Source organism: Stenella coeruleoalba, assembly GCF_951394435.1.
Source record: "Stenella coeruleoalba genome assembly, chromosome: 1".
Lineage (NCBI taxonomy): Eukaryota > Metazoa > Chordata > Mammalia > Artiodactyla > Delphinidae > Stenella > Stenella coeruleoalba.
Window position 1 is genome coordinate 24,026,068 of NC_137169.1, and position 26,028 is coordinate 24,052,095.

Sequence of the window (26,028 nt, forward strand, 5' to 3'; positions counted from 1 at the left end):
TGTGTGTGTGTGTGTGTGTGTGTGTGTGTGTGTGTGTTGAGGTAATGGAGGCTCTGTTCCCAGGCCTGGCCATACACCATATTTTAGGAACCACATCAACCAGAGAGAAGCGTGTTGCTGCTTTATTGAAACTTCTTCCCCGTCACACAAAGCAATGACACAGGGGTGCGGTGGGGAGCCCCTTGCACAGCCCTCGCCCTCTGCACCCCCCTCGCAGACCCCAGAGAACCCGCCTCTGTGGCCTTATCTCCGCCTTTGGGTCAGCGACCTCGGGAATCCCAACCCCCAGGGAAGCAGGCAAAAGAGGGGGTGCAGGGACCAAAACCTCCCCTATGGCCCCACCAACACGAACCCCCCGGGCGGGGACTGTGCCCACAAAGGGTTTGCCTGTTTTGACTGAACTAACCTGTGGATTTAGTCCAACAAATGGGTTTGCCTGATTTCAGCGCTGAATTTCTGCTCGACCACAAGTGTCGGGCAGAATTGGGTGGCCTACAACCTATCTGGCAACGGATGGACTGTGGGTCAGGACTCACAAGTACTGAATTGACCACAGGGGGCAGCCGGTTATTGGACTAGATTGAATTGAATGGTTTGGGGGGCTAAGTTGATTTTTTTATTATTGGATTTTATCACTATTCTAAATTAACTGAGGGTTGGCTGACTTAATAATTGCTTAAGGAACTGTTGGAAGAAAATGGATGGATGTATTCGGTGGGGAGGACTATCTGATGATTACTTGACTAAATTGCTCTGCGAATTGACAACTATTGACAAACTGACACAATGGACTCTTTTGTTTGACCACATTGTTTTCACTGAAATGACAAGTGTGTTTTTGATTTGTCAGCCACTTGGTAAAACTGGTCAAGTTGAGAGGTATTTAACCAAACTCACTGACTTTAGAAAGACCAATCGTTTAAACCAACGTCAGAGCTGATCAAAAGAAGCTGAGTGCTGTTGGACTGAATTTTTGAGACCCAATCATTCAGCCTAAAGGGGTTGACCCAGTTGTGAGCATCTCCCAGGCCCCGCAGGAAAAGCAGGCCAGCGAGCGGGACACAAGCGGATTGTCCTGAAGTCAGCCAGGTGGTTCACCCAGGCCACAGGGGCCACCTAAGCAAAGAAGCGGATTGCGAGGTAGCTCCGCCCCTCCCAGCACCAGGGCTGGGGCCTGGTGGATGTCACGCCTCTGAGTATGGGGGTGGTGCTGGGCCCCCCTCCGGAATCTTGTACGGCAGAGACACCGCTTCCTCATAGGATGGCAGGACCACCTGAGAGAAACAGAGAGATAAGGGCCGAGAACTGACCAGATGCGACTCTACCCCAACCTGGGGTTAAGGGGCTCCAACCCCCACCCCTGGCAAAATGATGTTGATGATGATGATGACTAGCATGCCTTGGGCACTTACTATGTGCTAGGCACGGCATGCATGAGACAGGTACGGTTTCTGTTCCTGTAATGGACAGACTTGCCTCTGCCTGTTCCGCATCAAGCCCCCTTGTTTTGATACCAACACACTGTTTTCCCTGGGAAAACATCCTCAGTCCATGTGCTTTCAGAAGAATTGATCTGGGGGAGTGGACATGAGACCTCATGTCTGATGGGGTGGTCGCTCAAAGTAGAATCTCATCCCCCTGGCAATCGTCACTGGTTTGGCGATAGGCTTGTAACCCAAGCTGGACCAATCAGACATGCTTCTGGGATGTCTTTCTTACCGCTGGGGCTGCTGAGAGGGTGGGATGACAGCCTAGGGATTTGGGCAACCATTTTGCTACCATGAGGAAAGGGCTGCCTTTCATCCTGAAAATAAGATCATGTCTGGACATCAGGCTTCAGCCATGCCTGAGCCAGACCTACATTGGACTTTCAAGTTCTATAAGCTAATAAATTCATTTTATTTTTTACATAAGTGAGAGAGTGTTGGGTTTCTGACACTTGCAACCCAAAAAGTTCTTGACTAATACAATCCCCATTTTACAGTTGAGGAAAGTGAGCCTCCAGTAATTTAAACCAGCTGCACTTTTCCCATCACTTTTCCAATCAGCTGCTTCTAAGCACACTTAATCCCTCTGCCTGGAAGGCCCCTTCCCCTTTCCCAGCTAACTTGTACCCGCTGACAGTCTAAGACTTGATCAAGTGTCACCTCCTGCAGGAAGCCTTCCCTGACACCCCAGGTGAAACCAGGTGCCCCCTCCATGCTCCCATTGCCCCTGTGCTTCACACCAAGTTGTAATTGGATCTCTGTGTCTAGATTCACTCTGGACTATACTCTCCTCCAGGACAGGGTGGCATCTTAGTTTTCTCTGCATCCAAAGGGTTGGATATGAGTCCAGGAAAGAGTAAGAAGCATAAAATGTTTAACGCATGAATGAATGAATAGAATCCTAGACAATCAGAGTGGAAAGAGATCTTCCCATTTCTTCTGGTCCAACCCTCATCTTACGAGTGGAGAAACTGAGGCCGAGCAAGGCAGAGAGACCTGCCCTAAATGATACAGTGAGTGGCAGAGCTAGGACTTGACCCCCCCAGCAGGCTCACCTTCTGCAGCATCTTGGAGCTGCTCCTCTCCTCGGCCGAGTTCATGTACTTCATGAATCTGTAACATCTCCACACACACTTGAACATGTAGACCTAGAAAAGAGGCCCAGGTCAGGCTGTGCTTTGTGACCCTCCTTCTCACCACCCCAGCAGACCCAGGACAGATGCTGGGCGCTTCCTGGAGACCCCCAGCTTACCCTGAAAGGTCAGACCCCTCTTCTGGTTGGAGGGGGCCTCACCTGCCCGTCTCAGGTGTTCCAGGTGTTTCCCTTTTCACTGCCCCACAGACTCATCACAGAAAGGAGCTTTTTAGAGGCCCCTGCACCACCCTCCAGCCTCCCCGGCAATAATCCTGCAGATTCTGCTTCTCCGCCCCTGAGGACTGAAGCTTACCATCTCCTGAGGTGGCCCCGCCCATCCTGAGACAGAGCTGACAGTGGGAAATGTTGTCTTCAAAACTGCTTACGATATGTTGTTGTTGTTGTTTTCGCGGTACGCGGGCCTCTCACTGTTGTGGCCTCTCCCGCTGCTGAGCACAGGCTCCGGATGCGCAGGCTCAGCAGCCATGGCTCACGGGCCCAGCCGCTCCGCGGCATGTGGGATCTTCCCGGACCGGGGCACGAACCCGTGTCCCCTGCATCGGCAGGCGGACTCTCAACCACTGCACCACCAGGGAAGCCCGATATGTTGTTTTTTTAAAGCAGATTATCCAACAGTGTATGCAGTAGTATCCCACGTTTATAAATGCAGAAAAATTATATGTATGGATGTATATATCTGTCAGATAATGTGAGCAACGGCTTTCTCTTAGCAATTGATGTAAGAATTGGGGAGAAGGGTTCCAGGGTGGGGAGTGAAGTCCCCAGGGGTGTGTTCAAGGAACAATAGCCAATAAGTCTCTCTCTGCCCCCAAAGGAAGGAGAGCAGGTCTTGGCATCTAGAAGGTCCCTTGTTTTATGGAGCCCCATGATGGGGACTTAAAAGGAGCAGAAATAAATAAAATGAATTATGAAAGAATGAAGTACGAAGGGCCAGGGCAAAGCAAGTAGGTGAAGGGTAGCCAGTGAGGCAGAGTTGGGAGTCGGGGTACAGAGAGAACTCCCACTGGATGAAGATAAAGAACAGGAGAGGGGTGGGGAGGGATGGAGGTGTGTGGTGGGGTTTGGGCAGTTTCTCTCTAGCAGAGTCTATGACGTAAACCTCCACGTTGGTCCCCCCAAGCCTTCAGGAATGTTCTCACTGTGCAGCACTAATGCGCTTGCGCTAGGTCAGTCCTTTGAGGAAAGGTTAAAAGGAGCGAAGTTGTTTCCAGTTTGGCACTGGGTGAGAGCAGAGACTGCTCAGGGCCTGGGATGTAAGGAGCCAGTGATGTCTGGCTACACCACCCACATAAAAAGAGGGGGCGGAAATGCACCCAGATATCAGAGGTGCTGCTCTCCGAGTGGCGGGGGTTGGTGGGCTGATCGTCTTCTTTCTGCTCATCTGTAGTTTCTAAATTTCTACAGTGATCATATGTTACTTTCACAATCAGAAAAGAACACTTTTAAAAGCCCTTCCTTTTCTTGAGTCGACATCAGCCTCCCTGTGGCTTCCGGCCACAGGGCCCCATTGTGGCCTCTAGAATCCCCATGAGAGTCCTTTGGGTACTTGGAGGCTGCGATCAGGTCCCCCTTGAGTCATTTCTTTCCCAAGCTGAACTGCCCTGGTTTCCTTGACTCCCGAAGACGGCAGCGTTTTCTTGCCTCTTCACCCTCCTGTTGTGCTGCTATTTTTTTTTAATATAAATTTTTTTATTTATTTTTGGCTGCGTTGGGTCTTCATCGCTGCACACGGACTTTTCTCTAGTTACTTCGAGAGGGGGCTACTCTTCGTTGCGGTGCGCGGGCTTCTCATTGTGGTGGCTTCTCTTGTTGCGGAGCACAGGCTCTAGGCACGTGGGCTTCAGTAGCTGTGGGACGTGGGCTCAGTAGTTGTGGCTCGTGGGCTCTAGAGCACAGGCTCAGTAGTTGTGGCACACAGGCTTAGTTGTGGCACACGGGCTCCGCGGCATGTGGGATCTTCCCGGACCAGGGCTTGAACCCGTGTCCCCTGCATTGGCAGGCGGATTCTTAACCACTGCGCCACCAGGGAAGTCCTGTGGTGCTGCTATTAGTGCACTCCTGTCTGTCACCATTTCTCCAAGAACTGGGACCTGAAACAGGACTCTATCCTCTGGGCCTGACTACCCGTGAGAAGAATAAAACCAATCCCCTCCACCCTTCTCATCACCAAACCTCTAGTAATAGGACCTCAGGGCTCATCTACATTTTGGTGCCTGAATCACGTAAAGCTGTTAACGTGGGCAAAGCAAGACTTAGGGTGTCCCTTTCACAGGTGAGACCCAAGACCCAGAGAGAAGTGACTTGAAAACCAACCACACAGCTAGTGAGGGGAGAGCTGGGATTCAGACCCAGGACTTCCTGAATCTAATTCCAGACAAAATAGCTCCTCCTTCCCCTGGATCAGGTCTCTCTGAGTCACACATTAAGTCCCCGACCCTTGAACACAGGTGGGTCTTCACAGATCCACTTGCTCTAAAGGGGGCGTCCCCGAGGATCCCACGTGTGGGCACAGGGGCTGGTGTGGGGAGGGCTAGAGTTAGGAGCCAAAAGCAGCGGGGGCAGGGGTGGAAGACACACTTCCCTGCCTCCTAACAGTCTGGCATGGGTGGGCCCGGGGCAGCTCAGCCTCTCCACCCCTCCCTGAGCCGTGGGGCAGGGGCCGCTCACCTTCAGGATGAGGACAGTGATGAAGGCGATGGAGAAGATGAACATCATCTTGATGAACTGGTTGTGAGCCATACCTTCCTGGCTGGGGAGGTAATTCTGCAACAGATGTGGGGGCCACGTCAGTGTCTCTGGCCATAAGGAACTCTAACAGTACCCACACATCGAGGAATAAAAGCCAGCTCTCCACGCACACAGGAACGTGCAGTGGCACCGCCATTATCCTGGCCCAACCCTTCAAGGGCCCTAGGAGGCCACCTACCATCAGCCTCATCTGACAGGTGGGCAAACCCAGGGAGACAGATGCAGCTGATGCCTGTCCAGGTGACCATTATCTGGCTGCTGCCCCATCCCCCAGCTGGTGGGCCACACCCGTGTCCTTCTCTGGAGGATAGTCTTGGTTGACGGAACCACCTAATCCTGAAATACCTGGGAGGTATGCCTCGTCCCCCAGGGGCACCTCACAAGCAGGACTTGTTGATGGAAGGTTCCTGCTCTGGTGGGACAACTGCTGTGGCATTTGCAAACATGTGCACACATCCTCTGACATCCTTCCCTCGAGTGTGGGCTAGATCTAGAGACTCACTTCTCACAAATAATAGGATGTGGCAGAGGCGAGTGTGATCTCCAAGACCACAGGGCCACTTCCTCCTTGCTCTCTCTCGGATACTCACCTGGGGTGGGGGGGGGGGGGGACCGGCAGCATGAAGATGTTCAATCAGCCTCATCAAAGGCGCACACGGTGGGGAATCGAGCCAAAGATCCCACAGCCACGCCAGTAAGCCAGCTTGGGAGTGGATCCTTCAGACCTAGTCAAGCCCTTGGCGTCCACAGCCCCATCCTCATCTCAGGTGCAACCTCAAGAGAGACCCTGAGTCTGAACAACCCAGCTAAGCCACTCCCACATTCCTGATCCTCAGAAACTATGTGAGGTAACAACTGTTTATTGTTTTAAATCACTGTGTTTGGGGATCATTTGTTAGACAGCAATGAAAACAGCAATACCATTTCTGCGCTGCAGTTCATACTCCAGGGCACCCTCTGGGATCCAGCAGCACTACTTCTAAAGCCACATGTCTGCCTGGCTTCTTCCTTTTGTCTAACTTGCTTCCCTCATTCCTTTCAAGTTTCTTCCTGAGAGCTCTCCTTCAGGAAATCACTCGCACAAGAATCCCTCTCCAAGCTCCACTTTTAGAGAACCCAGCCTAAGCACTGAGGCACAGAGAGGGAAAGCAACTTGCTCAAGGCCACAGAGCCAGTGATAGAAGCAGACCCTCAGCCCAGACTCACCATGTGGTTCATGGACTTGAAGTTGAGATAGGTGGGCACTTCCATGTAGGAGCTGCAGAGAGTCAGGATGCTCAGGCAGAAATCCAAGAGCTGCAGGGTCATCAGTGGGACCTTGGAGGGGCCCTTTGGAGGAAGAAGACAGACAAGCAAGTCAGCCCCAACCCAGCGGCCCGGGTACCACGGGGCACACAGTGGCCCCTCAGCTTGAGAGACTGTCAGCCAGAGACATCGACGACTCCCTGGTCCATGGTACCCAGAAAGAAATGGAGGTCCATTTCTCAGACGTTCACACCATGGGCTGGTGCAAACCCAGGACTAGGACCAGGGTCTCCTGACTCCCAGCCCAGGGCCTTATAATGTAGCTTCTCAGCCTCCTCAAGGACCACAGTCAGGGGAAGTGTGAAAAGCAACTTTGGGGAACTGCGTCTGTGATTGGCACCAGGCGTCGCGGGCATTCCCACCAAGGATGTTCACCATCCTTACCTTCCTTTCTTCAATGTGGTTACAAAGGAGAGACAAAACAGGGGCTGGGGAGGGAAACGGGGCATGTCCCGGTTCTTATGGTGTAAATTCACACGTGGTTGGCATTTTTTCCGTTCTTACCACGTGCTAAGCACCCTGTGCACGCTTTCCTCATGTACTGCTCATAAGACGTATTGATGAGACATGATCTCAAGACACATTTTACAGGGAGAAACCTGGGGTGAGGGACTTCCCTGGTGGCGCAGTGGTTAAGAACCCATCCGCCAATGCAGGGGACACGGGTTCGAGCCCTGGGCCGGGAAGATCCCACATGCCACGGAGCAGCTAAACCCGTGCACCACAACTACTGAGCCTGTGCTCTAGAGCCCACGAGCCACAACTACTGAGCCTGCATGCCTGGAGCCCATGCTCCGCAACAAGAGAAGCCGCCACAATGAGAAGCCCACGCCAACACAATGAAGAGCAGCGCCCCACCCCCCGCCGCAACTAGAGAGAGCCCACGCGCAGCAACAAAGACCCAACGCAGCCAAAAATAAATTTAAAAAAAATAATAAGAAATGTGGGGTGACTTGGAGGAGCTCAGGGACTTGCTCAAGCTCACCGACTAGAAAGGACCCTGGGGGCTCCCACGCTCACTGGCCTGGGCTCCTGCACCTCCCCCGCTGGCCGGCTATGGGACATGGGACATACTCACCGCCCGGCTGCTGCTCCGGGAGACAAACTTGAGGTAGGCGGGCAGCTCGATGTAAGAGCCCAGCAGGGTGAGCAGGCACAGGAGGAAGTCCATGATTTGCAGGGACAGGAAGGGCAGCAGGTACTTCTCCCGGTTCTGAAAGGCAGGCCCAGCATGGTCAGGGGTCCCTTGCACAAGGCGCTTCCATGCAGCCTGATGGCTCCACGGGCCCCCTGGCCCACAGGTCCCTTCCGTCCCGGGGAACTCGGTGCTCTCCTGAATCACCTGTGGATCTTGGCCGAGGTCACCCCATGGGGATCCACATGCCTTCCTCTGAGTGAGGCTCTGGGCGCGGGGAGAAGGTAAGGCCCAGGTCCTGAGGGTGAGCAGTCTCGGTGTCCCAGGAGGAACCGGGAATAGTTCCCATCTACAGAGATAAGCGCCTGGGGGCTTCAGGACCAGGGTCTGCCTCAACTCGCTCTTAAGAACCCAGTGACCAAAGACTTTGTGTCCATTTGACAAATGAGGAGGGATCAGAGAAGACTTCCTGGAAGTGGGGGCACCAGGGCGAGAGCTGGAAAGAAGCAGGAGGGAAGGGGAGGGTATTGGTGGCAGAAGGGCTGTCCTGAGCCAAGGCCCGGAGGTGAAGAAACTTGTGCTGCTTTAACAGTGGGTCTTGACTCTGTGTGGGCCACCCCCGGGGATGTTCAGTCATAGTGAGGGACCCTGGGAGGCTGAGGCTGAAATCCCTCTCCTTCAACTGAAAGCAAGTGACCACTATGACCAGTATAAATGGGTAGGAACCCACAGCTGGGGACAAAAATCACAGAAAAGGTGGTTTCGTGGTTTCTCACGTGGTTGTCTAAAATCACTCAGGAGGCAGCCGAAACAGCCCAGACTGAAGCTCAGGGGCTTCAGGGATGACCTGACCCATTTTCCTAACTGGACCATTTGTGTTTCTGCGTGGACCACCGGGAACCAAGGTGAAATCACTCCCTGCGGTGTAGGGCTCCCGAGAGAGCAGCGTTAGCTAGGGAGTGAACAATGGCATTTCAGGCAAGGTGGAGACATTCCAAACCAGCACCAAACCTCCAGCCCATCCTGCTGGCCCTGGGAGTGCCAGTCCACCACTGTCTGTCCAGGAAGTATTCTCTTTCCGAGGTCTGCTCTCATGGCTATGTGGCGGGGCCCTGGCTTCCTGCCCTGCTGGGGGCCAAGGGACAGACGGGTTCCTTTCTGCAGGAGGCTGAGTCACAGCCCGCCTCTCCCTCTCAATCGCCAGCTGGATGGCACTGAGCTGGACGCATCTACACCCTCCCCTCTGCTCCTCTCACTGATCTCAAAACCCACTGCTTTCTCCCCTCTACCTAGGCCTCAAAATGACCCTTCTTTTCTTCTCTACCAAATTCCCTGCCACCATTTGCAGTTCAAAAGGATGTGGGTTGCCAGCTAGTTCAGCCGAAGTGTCAATGATCGGCAGTGGCCGCAGCCGGCTGTGCACACCCCCGTGCATGGAGGGTGTATTTTCACAGGGAACCGAGGCCTCCAACCTGACGGATCTGGTGTGAAAAAGGGGGTTTCCAAAAAGTAAGTGTGAAGATTTCTAGGGTGCAGATCGGATCTCCTCCAAATACCCACCTCCCACCTCCCAGCATCCAGTGCTGTCCACATAGTGGGTATGAATAGGAGGGACCCGGGAGGGCAGCTGGGCCTCCTTGCCAGCCCGCAGATCCTGGCTCCCCTTCCCCTCCCCGACCGGCACTCACCTTGACCACGCCCACCAGCAGGCTCAGGCTGATGATGAAAAGCATGGTGATGAGCAGGAAGCTGGAGATCAGTTCCGCTGAAAGGCGAAGAGAGCGGTGAGGGGCCCGGAAGTGCCCCCAGGAACCCACACCTGGGGTTCCAAGGACCACACTTTGGGAACCACTGGTGTGGGCACTATGCCCGTGAACCAGAAAGCCCAGGCCCTGCCCTCCTGCCGTTCTCAGTCTTGAGGGGCACACAGAACATTTCAGGTGACACAGGACAGTATAACACAGGGTGCAGGGTGGGAAGGGGGCCTGGGGTCTGCCTTTACCAGGATGAGGTGGGGGAAGGCCTCTGAGGAGGTGGCCTGTGGGCCGAGTGGCCAGGAGTCCAGATAGGGACCCCAAGACAGGGCCCAGCTTGGTGGGGTCAGCGCAGCTGGAGCGCGGGGAGTGAGGGGGAGCGTGGACGGAGCCACAAGGTGTGGGAATGTGGCCAGGGAGGGCAGCAGGGGCTGGAGCCCCCACGAGGAGCTGAGATTTTATTCTGGGTGACGGGCTGCTATCGAGCAGGAGAGTCCCGCTGTCACCGTTCTAAGCTGATTTGGTTTGCAAAGCGCCATCCTATCTGCTCTCACACCTGGAGACTTCAGTGTGAACAAGTGGAATTTCTCCATTTGCAGACGTCAAAAAGGACAAGTGGCAGAGCCTCAACTCCACCCCTAGCCGGTGCCCATCCCCCTGCTACCCCACCCCACTTTGGCTTCCCCTGGACCTACCGATCCTGAGGTAGCCCGTCTTCGAGAACTTGCAGGAGGCCTTGCCGTGGGCCACCTCCACTGAGTGCTCAATGAACAGCAATACGCTCATGATCTGGGGACAGAACAGAGCATCAGTGAGCCGGGGCCTGCACAGCTCCGCCACCAACCCCTCCCACCCCGAAGGCGTGCAGTCAGGGCCTGTGAGGAGGGGTCCTGGAAGAGATGGAATGCGGGTCAGTGGGGCACCCCAGGTAAAGTGTGGCCTGTACAGGTAGACAGCTCAAGCTCGTAGTTCCTCCTTCTTCCTCTTCCTAGCTGTGTGAGCTTGGGCAAGTTACTTGACCTCTCTGTGCCTCAGTTTCCCCATCTGTACAATGAGAATAATACTGATAGCTTCCTAAGGAGGCAGATGGGAGGAGTAAATGAGAACATCCCAAGAGGGCACTTAGAACCACATCCAGTTATCCGTAAAGTGATAACTGTGACCTCTGAAGGTCAGGCTTGAGGAAGTGGGGGAGACTGAGGGCTCTCACCAGTGACTGGGTCCCTGCTCTGCACCCTCTTTTATAATGACAGACTCTGAGCATCATGGGATCTGGGAGCATCTGACCTGTGAATCCCAGCCCCCATGGCCCCTCAATTCCCATAGGCAAAATGGAGATAATAATAACACCTGTCTCATAAGGTTGCAGTGGGGCCAGATGGGATAATTCACTTAGAGTACCTGCCAAATAGTAAGCGCTCAATCTGTGCTATTATTATTGTTATTATTCCCTCTAGACTATAGGTTCTAGGTAGGGAAGGACTGTGTCTCTCTTGTTCACTGCTCTAGCTGTTGTAGATGAATGAACAGAAGGATGGACGGAGGGATGGATGCATGAACGAATAAACCCTATTCCCTCAGAGGAACCTTGCTAAGAATGACAGAGAAGGGGCAAATCTAATGGGCATGAGTGTTGCCATGGCCCTGGCAATAACTGAAGTCCAGCCACGAAACTGCAGATTGAAAGAACCTTGGAGGTCACCTTACCCCTGCCCTCCATCTTCTAATGCAAGAATACTGTGCCATGCAGCCTCTACTTAAATGCTTCCAACCACGGGGAACTCACAACCTTCTGTGTGTCCATGCTCTTACAGCAAGGCTTTCCCCCCACCATACACACACACTTCTCCAGATGCCATCTGCCCACTCTGCCAACAAGATGTCTCCTCCCTTGTAGCGGATGTCCTACCTCTATTAATATGGCCTAAGTTTACACTGGCTTTCTAGGCGGCCCTTCACTAGTAACTGACGCTCGGCTGACAAGCAAATAGACACCCACCATCTGTTTCCCCCTAGCTGATTGTGTGGGTTTTTTTAGCTCAGACATAGGTTTCGATTTGTCTTCCTACCATATTACATCTTGTTCAGGGGACAGAAAGGGACAGCAGAGAAGACTGATGAGGAACTGGGCTCCAGAGCCAGTCAGAGGTGGATTTGTATCCAGGTCATTATGTGACCTTGGGCAAGTCACTTTACCTCTCTGAATTCCCTCATCTGGAAACTGGCAAACACTGGATTTAATAAGGAACAAATTGCATTGTACTGGCGAAGCACTGAGCTTGGAGGCTGGCAGCGGGTGCGCAGCAAGTATAATCTGCTTTTGGCTGGTGTGAGCTTACGTGGGGCAGTCTAGCAGTACCGTGAGGAGAGTGCCAGGGGGCTGACAGTGAGCTTGTTCTAGCTGCCCCCTCTACGTGGTGTGGGGTGAACCAGAAAGGCTTTGTTTCACCAGGAGAGTGGAAAACAGCTCAGAGCGGAAAGCAGACATGGTGGGGGCTGTGGCTGGTACCCACAGGAAACAGCTCGGAGAGAGAAATGTGGCTTCCTCATCCCCTAAAGCCTGGAGCTCCAGCCCCTCTTCTCCCAGTTTCCCCTGTAATGAGGAAGAGAGAAAAGGAGGCAGATGACGGTTCAGTCCAGGACAGAGCAGGGCACCCTGAAAGACTGGGAGCTCTGGGGCTCCTGCGGTGTGCCAGCAGAGCACAAATGAGTCACCACAGCTGGGCTTAGAAGGGCGCTAGCATTCATCGGCCGTGGCACAAGAAGGCTTTTGAAGTCCCAAGAGTCCAGGATTGTCTGAGATCTAGATAGAAGCTCAGAATCAGACAACCCCAACGTCCAATCACTGGAAAGAGCCTCTGCCCACTTATTTTATAAGTTCCTTCTGCTTGTTTTCTAAGCTCAGAGAGGTTAGGTGGCTCGCCCAAGGACACACAGCAAGTTGGGGACAAAGTGGAGACCGGAGTCCCAGTGTCCCAGTGCTGTCCTGATGCCTTCCCACACACCCCACTCCCCGAGTCACCTCAGAGCCCTGCTAGCCCCGACCCCAGAGGGCTCAGATATTTTGATCATGTGCCTATGTCAACAAAACCTTTTGCACACACTACTATTTCTTGATTTCCAAATTATATGCATGTGCTCCTGTCTTGGTTTATAATGAACATCATAAAACACACATACCAAAAAAATCCAGAAATGAACGAAGAACATGATTGACAAATTTAGAAATTCTAATATTGCCACTCCGAGGCCCCAGGGGTCACCTTGGGTATCACCCCACTTTGGAGACCAGTGCTAACCCACAAACCACTCCCCAGATCCTCAGTTCTGGCCCCAACATCTCCCACAGCCCTGCCACCATGTCTGCAATCCTGCCATTAGCGTCCCAGCTGCCCCTCTCCAACCACGCCTCCTGAATATCCTGGGACCCCAGGAAGGGGAGGGAAGAGGAGGGACACTTGTACAGCCCGACTCCGTGCCAGCTTTGCCACCCACACCATCCCAGCGATCCTCCCAAACCCAGCCAAGAGACTGTTCTTAATGCTCCCACCCCCATATCACAGATGAGGAAAGCGAGGCTCAGAAAAGTCCAGTAATTTGTCCAAAGCCCCCCAGCTGATCATCTGTAGGGCCGCGATTCAAACCCAGGCCAGTGGGCCCTGGATCTGATTCTCTTCCCCCCTCCACTGTCCTCCCAGCATCTCCCAGCCTCCTAGCTCTGCCTGGGGCCTGCCCTCCTCGCCCACTCCCATGTGGGTGCCCAGCAGAGTCAGCAGGGCACCCACCTCCTCTTCCCTCTGCCGTCTCCTCCACCTCCCACAGCTTGTGCAAGCAGCAGCAGCGGACACCAGAAGCATTTCTACTTTTGTAAAAACCACCTGTGTTTAAAACCAACCTCATCCTTTACTCCATTTCACCTTCTCAACCATCCTGTAGAGAGAGGGAGATAATTCTGTCCCCATTTGCCAGACGAGAATCCTGAGTCTCACCGAAGGCAAGAACTAGCCCCAGGTCACAGAGCAGGGCAACCTCAGAGTCTGACTCAGACCTTCTGCTGGCCCCTAACCTTCAATGGAAGACACCAGTCCCTGATCCAGGAGAAAGATAGGCGTCTCAGCTCCCTAGGAGATGGGGTGGAGAGGAATTGACATTTCTTGTGCACCTACCGTGTGCTTGGACCTGTACACACAGGCTTGCACCACCATCTCCCAAAACCCTGCAAGAGAGGCAACATTTTCCCCATGGTATAGATGAGGAATAAAGACTCAGCAAGGAAAATTCACACGCCCTGTGTCACGTGGCCAGGCTGGGATATGATCCCTGTTGCCTGGGTTCCCAGGGTCCAGGCTCCACTCAAGGCTGAGTGGTTGCTCTGGGGCCCAGCCCTGGTCTCACCAACCATCTGGCAGCTGACCCCCATCCTTGGACACCCGCAGCTCAGAGGACAGCAGCTGGAACTTGAGACCGCTCTCACTGCCTCACGGCTGTGTAACCCTGGCCAGGTCCTGGCTCCTCCGTGGTCTCAGTTTACCTCCTCCAGTCAACGTGGAGAGTCACCCCTATTCGCACTGGAATGATTGAACTCCTGCCAACTGCAGCACATCACACCTAGGCTGCCCAGGGTCTCCCACCCCAGAGCTGCACCCCACTCATCAGAAGGCCCTCACTGCTCCACCCAAGTCCCCAACCAAGAGCTGTTTGTAATTCCAGAAAGTGCCTGGCTTACCTGTAGCATAAGCTGGGAGAGGCCAGGAAACTCCAAGAGTCAAGATTTCCCAGGCCACCTGGCCCTCCCCTTCCTCTCACGCCCCTGGTTTCCACCTGGACACAGAGCTGCCCTCTCCCTGATCTCTGAGGACCTGCCTGGGCCATGACTCATGCCCTCCTGCTACAAGAACGGGGCTTCTCTCCTCCCACAGTGCCCAGGCAGATGGCATTCACTCGCCCAACTTTTCCTCCATAATAGCATCTCCTCACTCACTGTACCTTAATTCCACATGGTGAGATCACGTGGTTAAGAGCCAGGTGCTGGAATCAAGTGGCCAGGGCCCCAGCCCCAGCTCTGTGGCCTTGAGCAAGCCACTAACCTCTATGATCCTCAGTCTCCTCATCTGGGAAATGGGGCTAATAACTGGACCTGCCTCGTAGGGTTGCTCTCAGGTCAAATGACGCGCCCGCGCCAACCCTGGCATACAGCAAGTGCTCCACCAGTGCACACTGCTGGGCAGACACACGCTTGCTCCCTCGTTTCTTCATCCAGTAAACACTCTCTGAGCACATGCTGCCTCCAGGCCCTGTCTGGGAAAACCACGGACCCTGGCCTGCAAGTGTCACAGTCCCCAGGGGAACCCAACAGGTGACCAGTGTGTTTAGAATCACGACATGGGACATGCAGGGGACTCAGAGTCCCCTGATGAGGGAGTGATGACAGCTGTTTGGAAGGCACAGGGAGGGTTTCACAAACAGGAAAAGCTTGACCGTGGCAGAGAGGAGAGAAAAGCATTCCAGCCAGAGTGATCATCGTGTGTAAAGGCCCAGAGCCAGCAGTACAGACCCAGCGAAACTCGGGGGCAGGGAAGAGGCAGGGAAGGCCTCTTGCCTGAAAGAGGGGATGTCACTTGTGGGAAAGTGAAGCCCAGAGAGAGGCAGTAGCCAGCCCAAGGCCACACAGCAAGCGTGTTGCAGAGTCAGAATCAGCCTCAGTCCTCCTGACACCACACCAGGGCTCGGGCTGCATGACCGAATCAGTCCTGGCCACGCTCAGCATGCCCACTGCCACCTCCACTCTCCATTCCCCTTTCTCACCTCTTCCCTCGGCTTCTCCCTGGTTTCAGTTCTCACTTTCATCCCCTCCCCGACTCTTCTTTCTCAGTAACAAACACAACTTCCCTAAGCTGAGCAATGGAGGAAGTGGCTGGGAGGCCAGGAGAATTTCTACTTGTTTTCCTGGTGGCTCTGAGAAGCAACCAGCAGCCTGAGCTGAAATGAAGGGGGCAGCAGTTGTAGGAGGAGAGGAAGAATCAGGTAGGGTGGAGGGATGAGAGCACTACTGAACATGGCCGTGGCCATAACGATGGCGATGCCGCAGCTGAATGGAAGAGAGATGAGGGTCAGGCGGGACTGACAATGGTGACATGCTGGGAGGCGGAACTGGCCGTCCCGTGGCTGCATTTGGCAGGCCGGTGACAGTTATGACCCTCTGGGCAGTGATAATAGAGGTGGCGGTGGATGCTGCAGGGGTGCTGGTGATAGAGGTAACCACAGGGCTGCTGGGAAGTGGTAATTAACTGCAATGACAGGCCATGCTGTGCTGCTGCTGTTGATGGCAGAGGTGAGGGCATGTTCTGATGGTGGTGACACCAGATCCCCTGGCTCTGGGGATCAAACACCAGTTCCCGGTCCGAGAACATGGGCCCACCCTCTCGGACCTCCTGGGGGGCTTAAGACACACCCTCTCATAAGCAGGCAGGCAGGAACCCATCCTCTGAGCTTCCGGGGGATAAAATTTACAGGGACACCCAATGCTCAGTGAGCATTTACTATGTGCCAGCCGGTGCGTGGACACTTTCCTGTCTGTTAACTCCACTTCTCCTCACAAGTCTGTGAGGTCAGGACTGTTTACCCACTTACGTCCAAGGAGAACAGGGACTGTGGGTGCCGCGGCCGAAGCGGCACAAGGAGTCCGGCCTGGGCTTGTCCTCAACCCTTCCCAACAGAGATAACGCCGTTTGCACAATGGGAAACCGGTCCCAAGTGCACAGCCCTTCCTGCCCCTCTCCCCTTCCAGGGCTGCTCCACCCTGACCCTACATCCTCCGGCTCTGGCGGCCTAAGAACTCAGGGGCTCTGACACTCAGACTGTTATTATTATCACTGTCGTCCTCTTCGTCTTCAGCAGCAGCAGCATCGCCCCCACCCTGAAGCTCAGTCCCCTCTACCTCACCCACCCACCCTGTTTTCCCTGGGGGTCCCCTGGGGCTGTCTGGCGAGAGGATGGGAGCAAAGAACCAGATGTGTCAGCGTCAAGAGGAAGCTCCCCTCCCCTAACCCCACCCCATACTTCCTGTCACAGCTTATCGGGGGCGACTGCGTGGGGATCATTCCCCCGCCGCTGCAGCACTATCTCCCCAGCCGCCTCCCCAGCTGGCCCAGATAAACATCACGATGTGCCCCCCCACCAAAGCCAAGGCTCAGCTGTTGCCCCAGCCGGGCAGCCTTCACCTCCCTGGGAGCCTGGCTCCTCTGGAGGCTGCGGCTCTGCTGTCCGCCCTCCCATCCCCGCCCCCTCCTACTATTAATTGTCCCCCCACAACCCCGCCTGGCCCCTTTACTCCTCTGTGCCTCAGTTTCCTCATCTGTAGAACAGAGAGAAGGCTCCACCCACTAGCAAAGCTGTAGTGAGGAAGGAGCGCATGAGGTGACATATGTCTGCTACCAAAGATGATGATTCAGAAAGATCGAGTGACCAGCAGAAGCCTTTGGTGTGGACTCCAAGCCACAGGTCCCCGTGGCCGTTGTAATAGCCCACCCTGGAAACAACCCCAATGTCCTCCCCCAGTGCAACAGGCCAAATACGTTGTGATATAGTCATGCAGTGAAATACTAGACAGCAAGGGGGAAATGAGCTGGACACACACGGCCACACGGAGGAAGGCCGCAAATGCAATGTTGAGAGAAAGAAAGAGCCCGTGTTGTGTAATCTCATCCCTGGGTACTTCTAGAACCACGTGTGTTGGAAGAAGTCAGTGGGGCCCACGTAGTGATGAGGTGGGGACACCAGGGGCCCTTGGGGGCTGGTCCCATCCTATTTCTCAATCTGGGTAGAGGTTACCTGGCTGTTCACTTTGAAAAAGGTCACCAAGATATGCACTTATATAAATTATGCATCAATAAAAGGTTTGCAAAAGTAAAATAAAATCGAGATTGGTTGCCACCGGGTCAGACCCTGGGGATTTCACAGATGGATCAGGCTGGGCCAAGCCCTGGCTGAGCCTCCGGGCCTCCAGGGCGGACCACATGACCCCCAGGACCCCAGCAGGTGGGGGTGGGAGCTGCCCTGGGATGGAGGGAAACGCTGGGAGCTCAGGGTCCAGGAGTTGGGGCTCCAGGAAGGCTTCTGAGAGGCAGTGAGTCTTAAAAGATTTCTCCCAAAGGGCAGTGGGAAGGGTGTTCCAGGCAGAGGGAACAGCAGGGGCGAAAGCAAAAGAGAGTGAGACGCATTTAGGAAACTGCAAGAAGCTTCTCTTGGGGAACTGTGACTTGGGCTTACCATGTGCCAGGTACAGAGGAGGCCCCCAGGAAATGGCAGCTTCTGGGTGGCTGGGCCAGTGGAGGGATGCAGGAGATGCTAGGGGGACATGTGGTTTTACAGGGATGTGACTTTGGGGTCAGCAGGGGTGGGAGAAGGAGCACCCCGGGCAGGGAACAGCTTGTACAAAGGCCGGGAGCTGGCAGAGATCACAGTCCGGATGGCGTGTGCCAAGGTTCATCACCCTGCAGGGTGGGAAGGGCCAGGACGGGAGCAGCTCGCTCTGGCACCACGTCCAGGAAAGCCAGCGTGTCATCCTCTGAGCCCTGTCCCTTGCCTGTGCCCTGCGTGTGACAGCCCAGCAAGGCCTGTCCTCTGCTCTCTGCCCTTTGACCTTTCAGACCTGCCCCCATGAAAGAAGACAGGATGGCAAGCCTTCCCCTGAAGGAGCAGGCACTAAGGGCAAAATTTCTGGCCCAGTGAATCCCAGTGGCTTCTGCCATTCTTGGTAGCGGGGGCAGTGGTCATCCTTTATGGGCACCCATTTGGGAGCTCAGAGTCAGCCTCCAGGCTGGGTCCACGCCCCCATCCTCCTCCACTTCTTGAGTATCTAGAGAAGTACCCTGCACCCACCAAGCAAGCCCCATAAAACATCAATTCCTTATGTACCTTCAGGGCAAAGGTCCCCACGTGACAGTAAATGTTACTATGACTGGAGCATTTGGGAGAGGCCAGGTGCCCTGAACACTGACACACACTCGTTCATTCCTCCTCGCCTCAGCCTTTTGAGGCAACTTCAATTATTATTCCCATTTTCCCCCCGTTTTGCAGGTGCCATTGAGACTGCATCTTTGCATGTGGGCCCCGTGTTTCTAAGAACGAGGCCCCCCGGATATTACGGTTGAACCCCACCCCATTGCTGCCAAGAAGCCTGCCCCTCCCCCACCGCGGTCTGGAGCAGCAGCAGGGGAGCCTGGGCCCCGAGCAGGACACCCGGGCTCTTGTTCTTTACCTACCCCGGGCTGCAAAGTCGCTTGGCCTGTCCAAGCCTCGGTTTCCTCTTCTGTCAAATGGGGGCTCCAGGGGTAGCTACAATGTGTGAGGCACTCGCTGGGCGCTAGGTGTGTCTCCCACCTGGTTTCCTTTGAGTCTCTGACCTTGCAGGTCATAGTTATTGGCCCCCAGTTGACAGGAGAGGAAACTGAGGCTCGGGGAGGGGGAGGGACACGCTGGGCCTGCAGCAGGGCTGCGGGGTGGAAGGCGGGAGCCGGCGCCTCACTCTGTACAGCTCCCTGCTCAGCTTCCTGCCTCATTAGAGGTTCTGTGCACCCTCCCCTTCCCCTGGTGGGGTGCGGGTCCCCTGGGAGACCAATGCAGGCCTCATAGTGAGCTCAGAGCGAAGCCCTGGTTCCAGGCCACTGCCCTGGGCTCAAAATAAAAGCCTCACTTCCTGGGAGGCTCTGGACTAGGGTGGTGACCAAGAACCTCGGCCCACCCAGGCTCTGCCTTCCAGCCACGGGGCCGGGTCTGAGTGGGGCCCCAGCCCCTGCACCAGCCCCTGGACCCTCCCCCAGGTTGGTGCCTCTCCCAGCTATGGCCCTCTGACAGCAGTGGGTCCCTCTGACCAAGGTGATGCCCGATGTCTGGAACCACCATTCCCTACCCCCCATTCCCAGAAGCCCCTTATTTCCCTTCCCTTCCCTTCCCTTGGGCCTGAGAACCAGGAAGTGGGGAGGGGATAAGGCCCAGCCTGGGGTCTGGCCTGTCCTGGCCCACCTCACACAGATGACTGGTCACCATCACTCAGCCCACCAGGCCTGGTGCAGGAAGAGACCAACTTTGCCCCCAGAAGGCCCTGCGTGTCACCCCGCTTTGGCCCAGGGGGTCCAGTGGTCCTCTCGATGGCTCCAACATTTTATAAGCTAGAAGGCAGAGTGCACACCCCAGAGATGGGGAGCACAACTGAGTTCCCACCAGGGCCCCTTGGTCAGGGCACTGGGGAGGGGCCACGGCTCCCACTCTACCCCACATGGGAGCATCAGGCGTGAAGGCAGAGGTTCTAACAGACGACCTAACAGTTGGGACCTATTTTTAGGCCCCAAACAGATGAGCTCTCGAAAGGGGAGTGGCCTCTGGTCACGTCCCACAGCCCACACTGGGCACTCGCCTGCCAGCCCTCCTCTCCAGTGGGGTCACATCAGCTCAATACCTCAAAACAGTCACCCTGAGACAGGGACCACTGGCCCCATTTAACAGAAGAGAAAATTGAGGCTCAGACAGCAAAGGCACCTGCCTGCTCAAAGTCACCTCATGAGTGAGTAATAGAGACAGGTCTGTGATCTTTTCCATCCCAAAGTGGAGCAGAGAGAGAAGAGCCACTGGAATTCTGAGGAGGACAAGCAGGAGGGCTTCCTGGAGGAGGAGACTTCCCATGAGCTGGACCATAAAGAAGAAATGAAGACTGGGTGACGGAAGGGTCTCTCAGAGAGACAGACCACCCCTGGGCCGTGGGCCAGGTAAAGAATTCATTTGTTCACTTGCTGGCTCATCCCACACACCAGGGTGCTGGTAGCTGGGGCCTGGAGCAAGACCTTCCCCCACCTCCCTGTGTGACCTGGAGCAAGTCAGGGACCCTCCTGGGCCTCTGTTCACCCATCTGTTAAATGAGAGAACTGGGTCAAACAGAGATCCATCCTTCTACCATGAAGCCTGAAAGAAGTCAGGCATTTGTTCCAGTCTTAACCCTGCTGACCTCTGTAGCCTCCCCCACCACACCTCACGACCATCCTGCCCTTGACCCCAGCTCTATGAGCTTCTCCGTGCTTCCAGAGCATCACCTGACCTTTCCTACCTCCCCGCCTTTGCTCTCTGCTCCCTCCACAAGCATATGCCCTTTTCCCCCCCAACATTCCCAAGCAAAGTCCCACTCATCCTTATCACTCCGGCCTCCTCCCAAAAGCCCTCGCTGAATCCCCAGCGTCCACCCCAGGGCTGGGCTAAGGCCTCTCATCTGTGCCCCCATAAGAGCCAGCACTGTCATCCATCAACGCCATCATCACAGTTTTTCCTTGGCGGGTTGGAATCCCTAGAGGGCAGAGGCCAGGAGTGAGTCAGGCCCATGTGCTGGCCTGGGGCTGGGCACCAAAAAGAAAGACACGTTTGAGAACAAATCTGCCTTCACTGGAGGCTCCTTTAAATAATGGAGGTTAAGTGCTCTATTATTAGCCGTGCCTCAGACACGGAGCCTGTTGTCAGCACAACCGTAAGTCAAGTGGTCAGACCCCAGAGCACCGGTAGAGCAAGTCACTTCACAGTAGAGAAACCTGACAAACGCGACCTCAGCCAGGTGATCAAGGTCAACATCAAGTGATAAGACACGCGGAAGTACACCCCCTTGATATGAAGTGCGGAGAAGGGCACTTTACCTCTGTGGTCATCCTCCCCAAACACATTGCCCAAGTCTAACCATGAGAAAGCACCAGGCAAGTCCCATTTGATGAATATTTGACAGAATACGTGACTAGTACTCTTCAAAACTGTCAAGGTCTTCAAAAACAAGGAAAATCTGAAAACTCTCACAGCCAAGAGAAATCTAAGGAGGTGTCATGACTATATATAACATGGGATCCTGGAAGAGAAAAAGGACGTTAGAGAAAAGCTGAAGAAATCGGAATAAAGTATGGACGGTAGTTAATAATAGTATATCAATATTGACTCATCAGTTGTGACAAATGTACCATATTAATATAAGATGCTAACAGTCATGGAGCCCAGACGTGGGGTATACAGGAACTCTGTGCTATACAATTTTTCTGTAAATCCAAAACTGTTCTAAAATAAAACGTTTATTTTAAAACATAATACATGTTCATTGTACCAAATACAGAGAATACAGAAAAGTAGCAAAAAATGAGAGCTTTCACAATCTATAACCCAGAGACAAGCCATGGCCAGCATCAGTCTCATTTCCTCCCGGCCCTGTTTTGGTGTATCCTGTTGCTACAGGGTTGAAATCGCCACAGCTTTAAGCTTTTGATCAGACAACAAATTTCTAATGGAATTCCAGGTGCCTTGGACAGGAGAGGTTAGGGAGGGAGATATTTCTAGGCAAAAAGGTCTTCTGGGTCCCTATCTCCCGCCATTAACTTGGGACAGACATGCTTTGGCTTGCCAGGCAAACCAGAACCAAAGAGGCCAATTTACAAAAGTTCTCTGACTCCTCTGTGTGTGCAAGTTGGAGTCAGAAAATGTTCATGAACCAGGGAATCCTCTACACAAACCCAGTGAAATGCTGAGGAAGGTCCTCCAGCCATTGGACACGGAGGTCCTCCAGTAATAACGGCCCGATGACTCAGTAAAGTGGGGCATTGTCTCAGGATGCCAAGAGCCCGATTTAACCCTCCCCAGAGGGGTCCGGTCCACGAATAGCTCTCCGTGCGCAGGGCCGTCGCCCATGACTGGCTCCAGACGACGACCAATCTGGGTGATCAACACATCTGGATGGCAGCTTCTCTTTTTCCATCCAGATGTTCGAGGCCCTGACAGCACACCTGCCGCCCAACTGCCAGGCCACAGAGAAAGCCCCCAGGCCCTGCCCTTTCTGGGAAGGAGCAGAGGCCTCTTACAGAGGAAGCAGGAGGATGACCCTCCACTGGAATCACTCAAGGACCCCAGCCCAGAGAAGACCTCCCGGGGCCAGTTGTACAGCTTCCAGACTTTTCTTCTGTTCTCCTGCCTTCGGGTCTAGAACATCCCATGGCTCCCCATGACCCACATTAAAGACAGTGGTTCTCAACTGGGAGTGATTTCAGCCCCAGGAGACATTTGCAATATCTGTAGATATTTGGGGTTATCACAGCTGGCGGTGTGCTACGGGCATCTTGTAGATAAAGGCCAGGGATGCCGCTAAACATCTTACAATGTACTGTTCAGTCCCCACAACAAAGAATTCTCCAGTCCCAAATATCAATAGTGCCCTATAGTGAAGGCCCAGCCTCCAGCCTGTCCCTCCAAATCCCTCCCACCTCTCGCTGCCCAACCTAAAGCCCCCGGGTTAGTCTATGTAGGGTCCCCTGCACAAGCCACTGTCCTCAGCCTCCACACCTCTGCACACCTATCCCTCCCCCATCCATACTCCCCACAACCAAACTCTACACCTCTGCCAGTGACACCTCCTCCAAGAAGCCTTCCTTGATCACTTGCCCACACATCCTCCAGCTCTTTGGGCAGGAACTGATGTCACTTAACTGTGTACAGGTGAGGACCTCGGACGGCATGATCAAAAAGAAACCGCAAGGGTTACAAAACCCAGGGTTTGCAAGTCAGACCCAGCAGCCTGCAAATGGATTTGACTTGGTCTGCACAGGGATTTCTTTTTTACCTCAAATCAGTCATCAACATGGAAACAGCAGAAATTGTGACATAAAAGCCTCTGTTTCCTGTTTCTCCAAATGTCAAAAGAGCGGCTGCTGGGGCCCACATTCCTCCATGGCAACAATCAGCGGAAACAGAGAGCGGCCGCCAGAATAGACCCAGAGCAGGCTCCCCAGGTCACTGCAAGGTCCATCCGCCCCACTACGCTCACTTACAGGAGCTGCCTGGCCCCTGGAGGCATTGGAGTTTGAGACCTCCGAGCTGGTCCATACCCTCTTGTCCATCATCTTATAAAGGAAAAACTGAGGCCCAAGGGAGCAGCTTGTCCAAGGTCACATAGCCAGTTAGTGGCAGAGCAGGGGTAGGGACCCAGGGGCCTGCTTCCCACGGCGACACCCCTGCTTACTACACTGTGTTTCCAAGAATGTTGCACAATCTGAGAGCTTGAAGAGGCCCTAAGGACTTGGTCTGGGGACAGTCAAGAGCCATTCACTCCTCTCAGGAGCACTCTTGCGTTGGAGAAGCTAGGCAGAGCAACCTCTGGGCCCCGCCCAAAATCAGTGTTCTGGGGTCTGACTGCTTGACTTACAGGTGTGCTGGCAGCAGGCTCCGTGTCTGAGGCACTGCTAATAATAAAGCAGTCAAACACCTGTCAAGCACTGCTCTGTGCCTTGTAGATATTTACTCCCTTGATCCTGAGAACAACCCTAACAGAGAAGTATTATTATTCTCATGCCCATTTTTTAGACGAGGAAATGGACATTCAGAGAGGTTAAGGAAGTGGCCTGAGGCTGCACAGCTAGGAAGTGATGAGGCCAGGATTTGCACACAGGAGTCTGGATCCAGAGGCTGTGCACCAAACACTGAAGAGCACCAGCCCTCCGAAGGCTGGGCTCTTGCCAGCAGCCCTGCCTGCTCTGCGTGCGGCAGGAAGCAGATGCAGCCAGGTCTGAGCAGTTTCCAGCGGCCCACCACAGTGTGCCAGATTTAGGCTAATTTTGAGGAAGACCTTCCAGGCTCATAAAAGAACTGTTAACCACAGGCCCTGAGTCACCCTGGGAGGAAGGCCCCTGGGTCTGGGGGAGCTGAGTGTGGCTTGGAGCTGTGGGCTGGGGGGATAGTTCTGGACGGGGCAGAGCAGAGACCCCAACCTCCAGCCACCAAGACAGAGGGGGAGCCTCTGGCCCCAGGGGCTGTGACTCACGCAGAGTCACTCTGAGTTAATAAGAGACAAGACTCCGTACCCGGCTGTGCACACCAGCCTCCAAAGGGGAACCTCTGGGCCCGTTCCTCCTCGGCTGGGCCCACAGGCGCTCAGGCCAGGCCAGGCACCCTGCTCGTATGTAAGCTAAGAGGATACAGCCCCCTCCCTCGCCTCTGGAAGCACAAAGGGGAGGTTCGCACTTCTCATCCCCTCCAGTGGCCCAGGCCCCATGCCTGTGACCTGACCCCATTTCCTGACAATGATCCCAGCTCACATGTCTCTCAAGACTCCTGGCTTCCAAAGCACTTTCACATCTGCTGCTCCGTTTGTACCCGGATGAACTTGTGGCTGCTAAAGGTCCCATTTCACAGAGGCAGAAACTGAGCCTCAGAGAGAATGTGAGGTACGTTTGCTTAGAACAAGGACCCCGCCTCCCACTCCTGCCACTGCTGCAGGGTCCCCTCCCCCGCTTTGGACAGAGAAGGAGCCCAAGGCCCGGAGCAGGGCAGGGACTTGTCCAGGGTTCCGAGAGGAGGTGGTGAGCAACGGTCCTCCCGTTCGAGGGGTCTCCATAGATCGGGGCCGCCCTCACACACACACACGCACACAGTGTCCCGGGCCGCCTGCACACTCACCACATGGTAGACGGCCAGGGCAGTGGTGGCGATGCGAACGTTAAAGCAGCAGCAGGTTTGGCGGATGGCGGCCGCGCGGGGGGCCATGGTGTTGCCTCCCCTCCTCCGAGGCACTGACAGGGAAGGAGCCAGGAGCCTGGAGCAGAGAAGGAGCCAGGAGCCTGAAACAGGGCAGAAAAGGGAAAGCTGCGGGCGCCCTCCTCACTTCCTTCCTGCCCCTCAGACAGGCAGGGGTAAGGGCGTCACAACTGGGGCGGGGCAGCTGGGAAGGGCCCCAGCTTTCCTCAGAGCACGGCAGCAGGCCCCTGCCACTCCCAGGAGGGGCTTCCCTTACACCGTCGGTACCTACCACTTGCCAGTCCTGGGGTTTAAGCAGTTTCACCCATGCCTTGCTTAGAGGATGCTCACCACCACCCTTGGAAGCAAGGACTGTTAGCAATCCCATTTCCAGATACAGACACAGAGGTCCGGAGAAGTCAAGGCATTCAGCCAAATCACACAGTAGTCAGTGCTGGTGGCAGGATTCAAACCCAGGTCTGTCTGGCTACAAAAATAGCTATTGTCTAGTATTTCCTACATGTTCTAAGCATGGTCCTGGATCCTCACCTTGAATCCTCTAACCACCCCTTTAATCCTCTCCTCAACCCTTTGAGAGAGATACTATTATTATCCCTACTTTGCAAATGAAGAAACTGGGGCACAGAGAGGGGAAGTGATTTGTCCGAGGTTACACAGTTAGCCCGTGGAGGAGTGGGAATTTGAACTAAGGCTTGACTGGTTCTAGAAGCTGTCCCCGCGGAGCTGGTGTTCTCTTCACTCTACCCCAAGCCTCAGAGAGAAGCATGTCTTCCTGAACTCTGTCCAAACCAGGACAAGAATAATTACTAAACAAGTCCATCAACGTGCGTCAGGCCCTGGGCTAGGCTCTTCCCACAGCTGGGTCATTAATGCGTCACAGCAATCTGGGAGACCTGCCGTCAAGCC

At 54.5% G+C, this 26,028-nt stretch overlaps 1 protein-coding gene across 1 annotated transcript; it reads right to left on the reverse strand.

The window, feature by feature from the left end:
• Positions 1 to 105: 105 nt before the first annotated feature.
• LAPTM5 (lysosomal protein transmembrane 5) lies at positions 106 to 25,245 on the reverse strand. Its single transcript, XM_079942117.1, has 8 exons — positions 25,045 to 25,245; positions 10,281 to 10,374; positions 9,520 to 9,596; positions 7,775 to 7,909; positions 6,598 to 6,720; positions 5,311 to 5,406; positions 2,543 to 2,635; positions 106 to 1,274 (listed from the first exon to the last, which is right to left on the reverse strand). Exons 1-8 carry the CDS (start codon positions 25,129 to 25,131, stop codon positions 1,185 to 1,187), a joined length of 795 nt encoding a protein of 264 aa, XP_079798243.1. The 5' UTR covers positions 25,132 to 25,245; the 3' UTR covers positions 106 to 1,184.
• Between the last annotated feature and the right edge of the window lie 783 nt (positions 25,246 to 26,028).

Coding starts and splice junctions, on each gene's coding strand:
- LAPTM5 (XM_079942117.1), bottom strand. CDS start 25,131: ATGGCCCCCCGCGCGGCCGCCATCCGCCAAACCTGCTGCTGCTTTAAC. Junction 5,407..6,597: donor TCAAGTCCATGAACCACATG/GTGAGTCTGGGC, acceptor CATCTGTTGCAG/AATTACCTCCCCAGCCAGGA. Junction 2,636..5,310: donor TCACTGTCCTCATCCTGAAG/GTGAGCGGCCCC, acceptor CCTCTTTTCTAG/GTCTACATGTTCAAGTGTGT.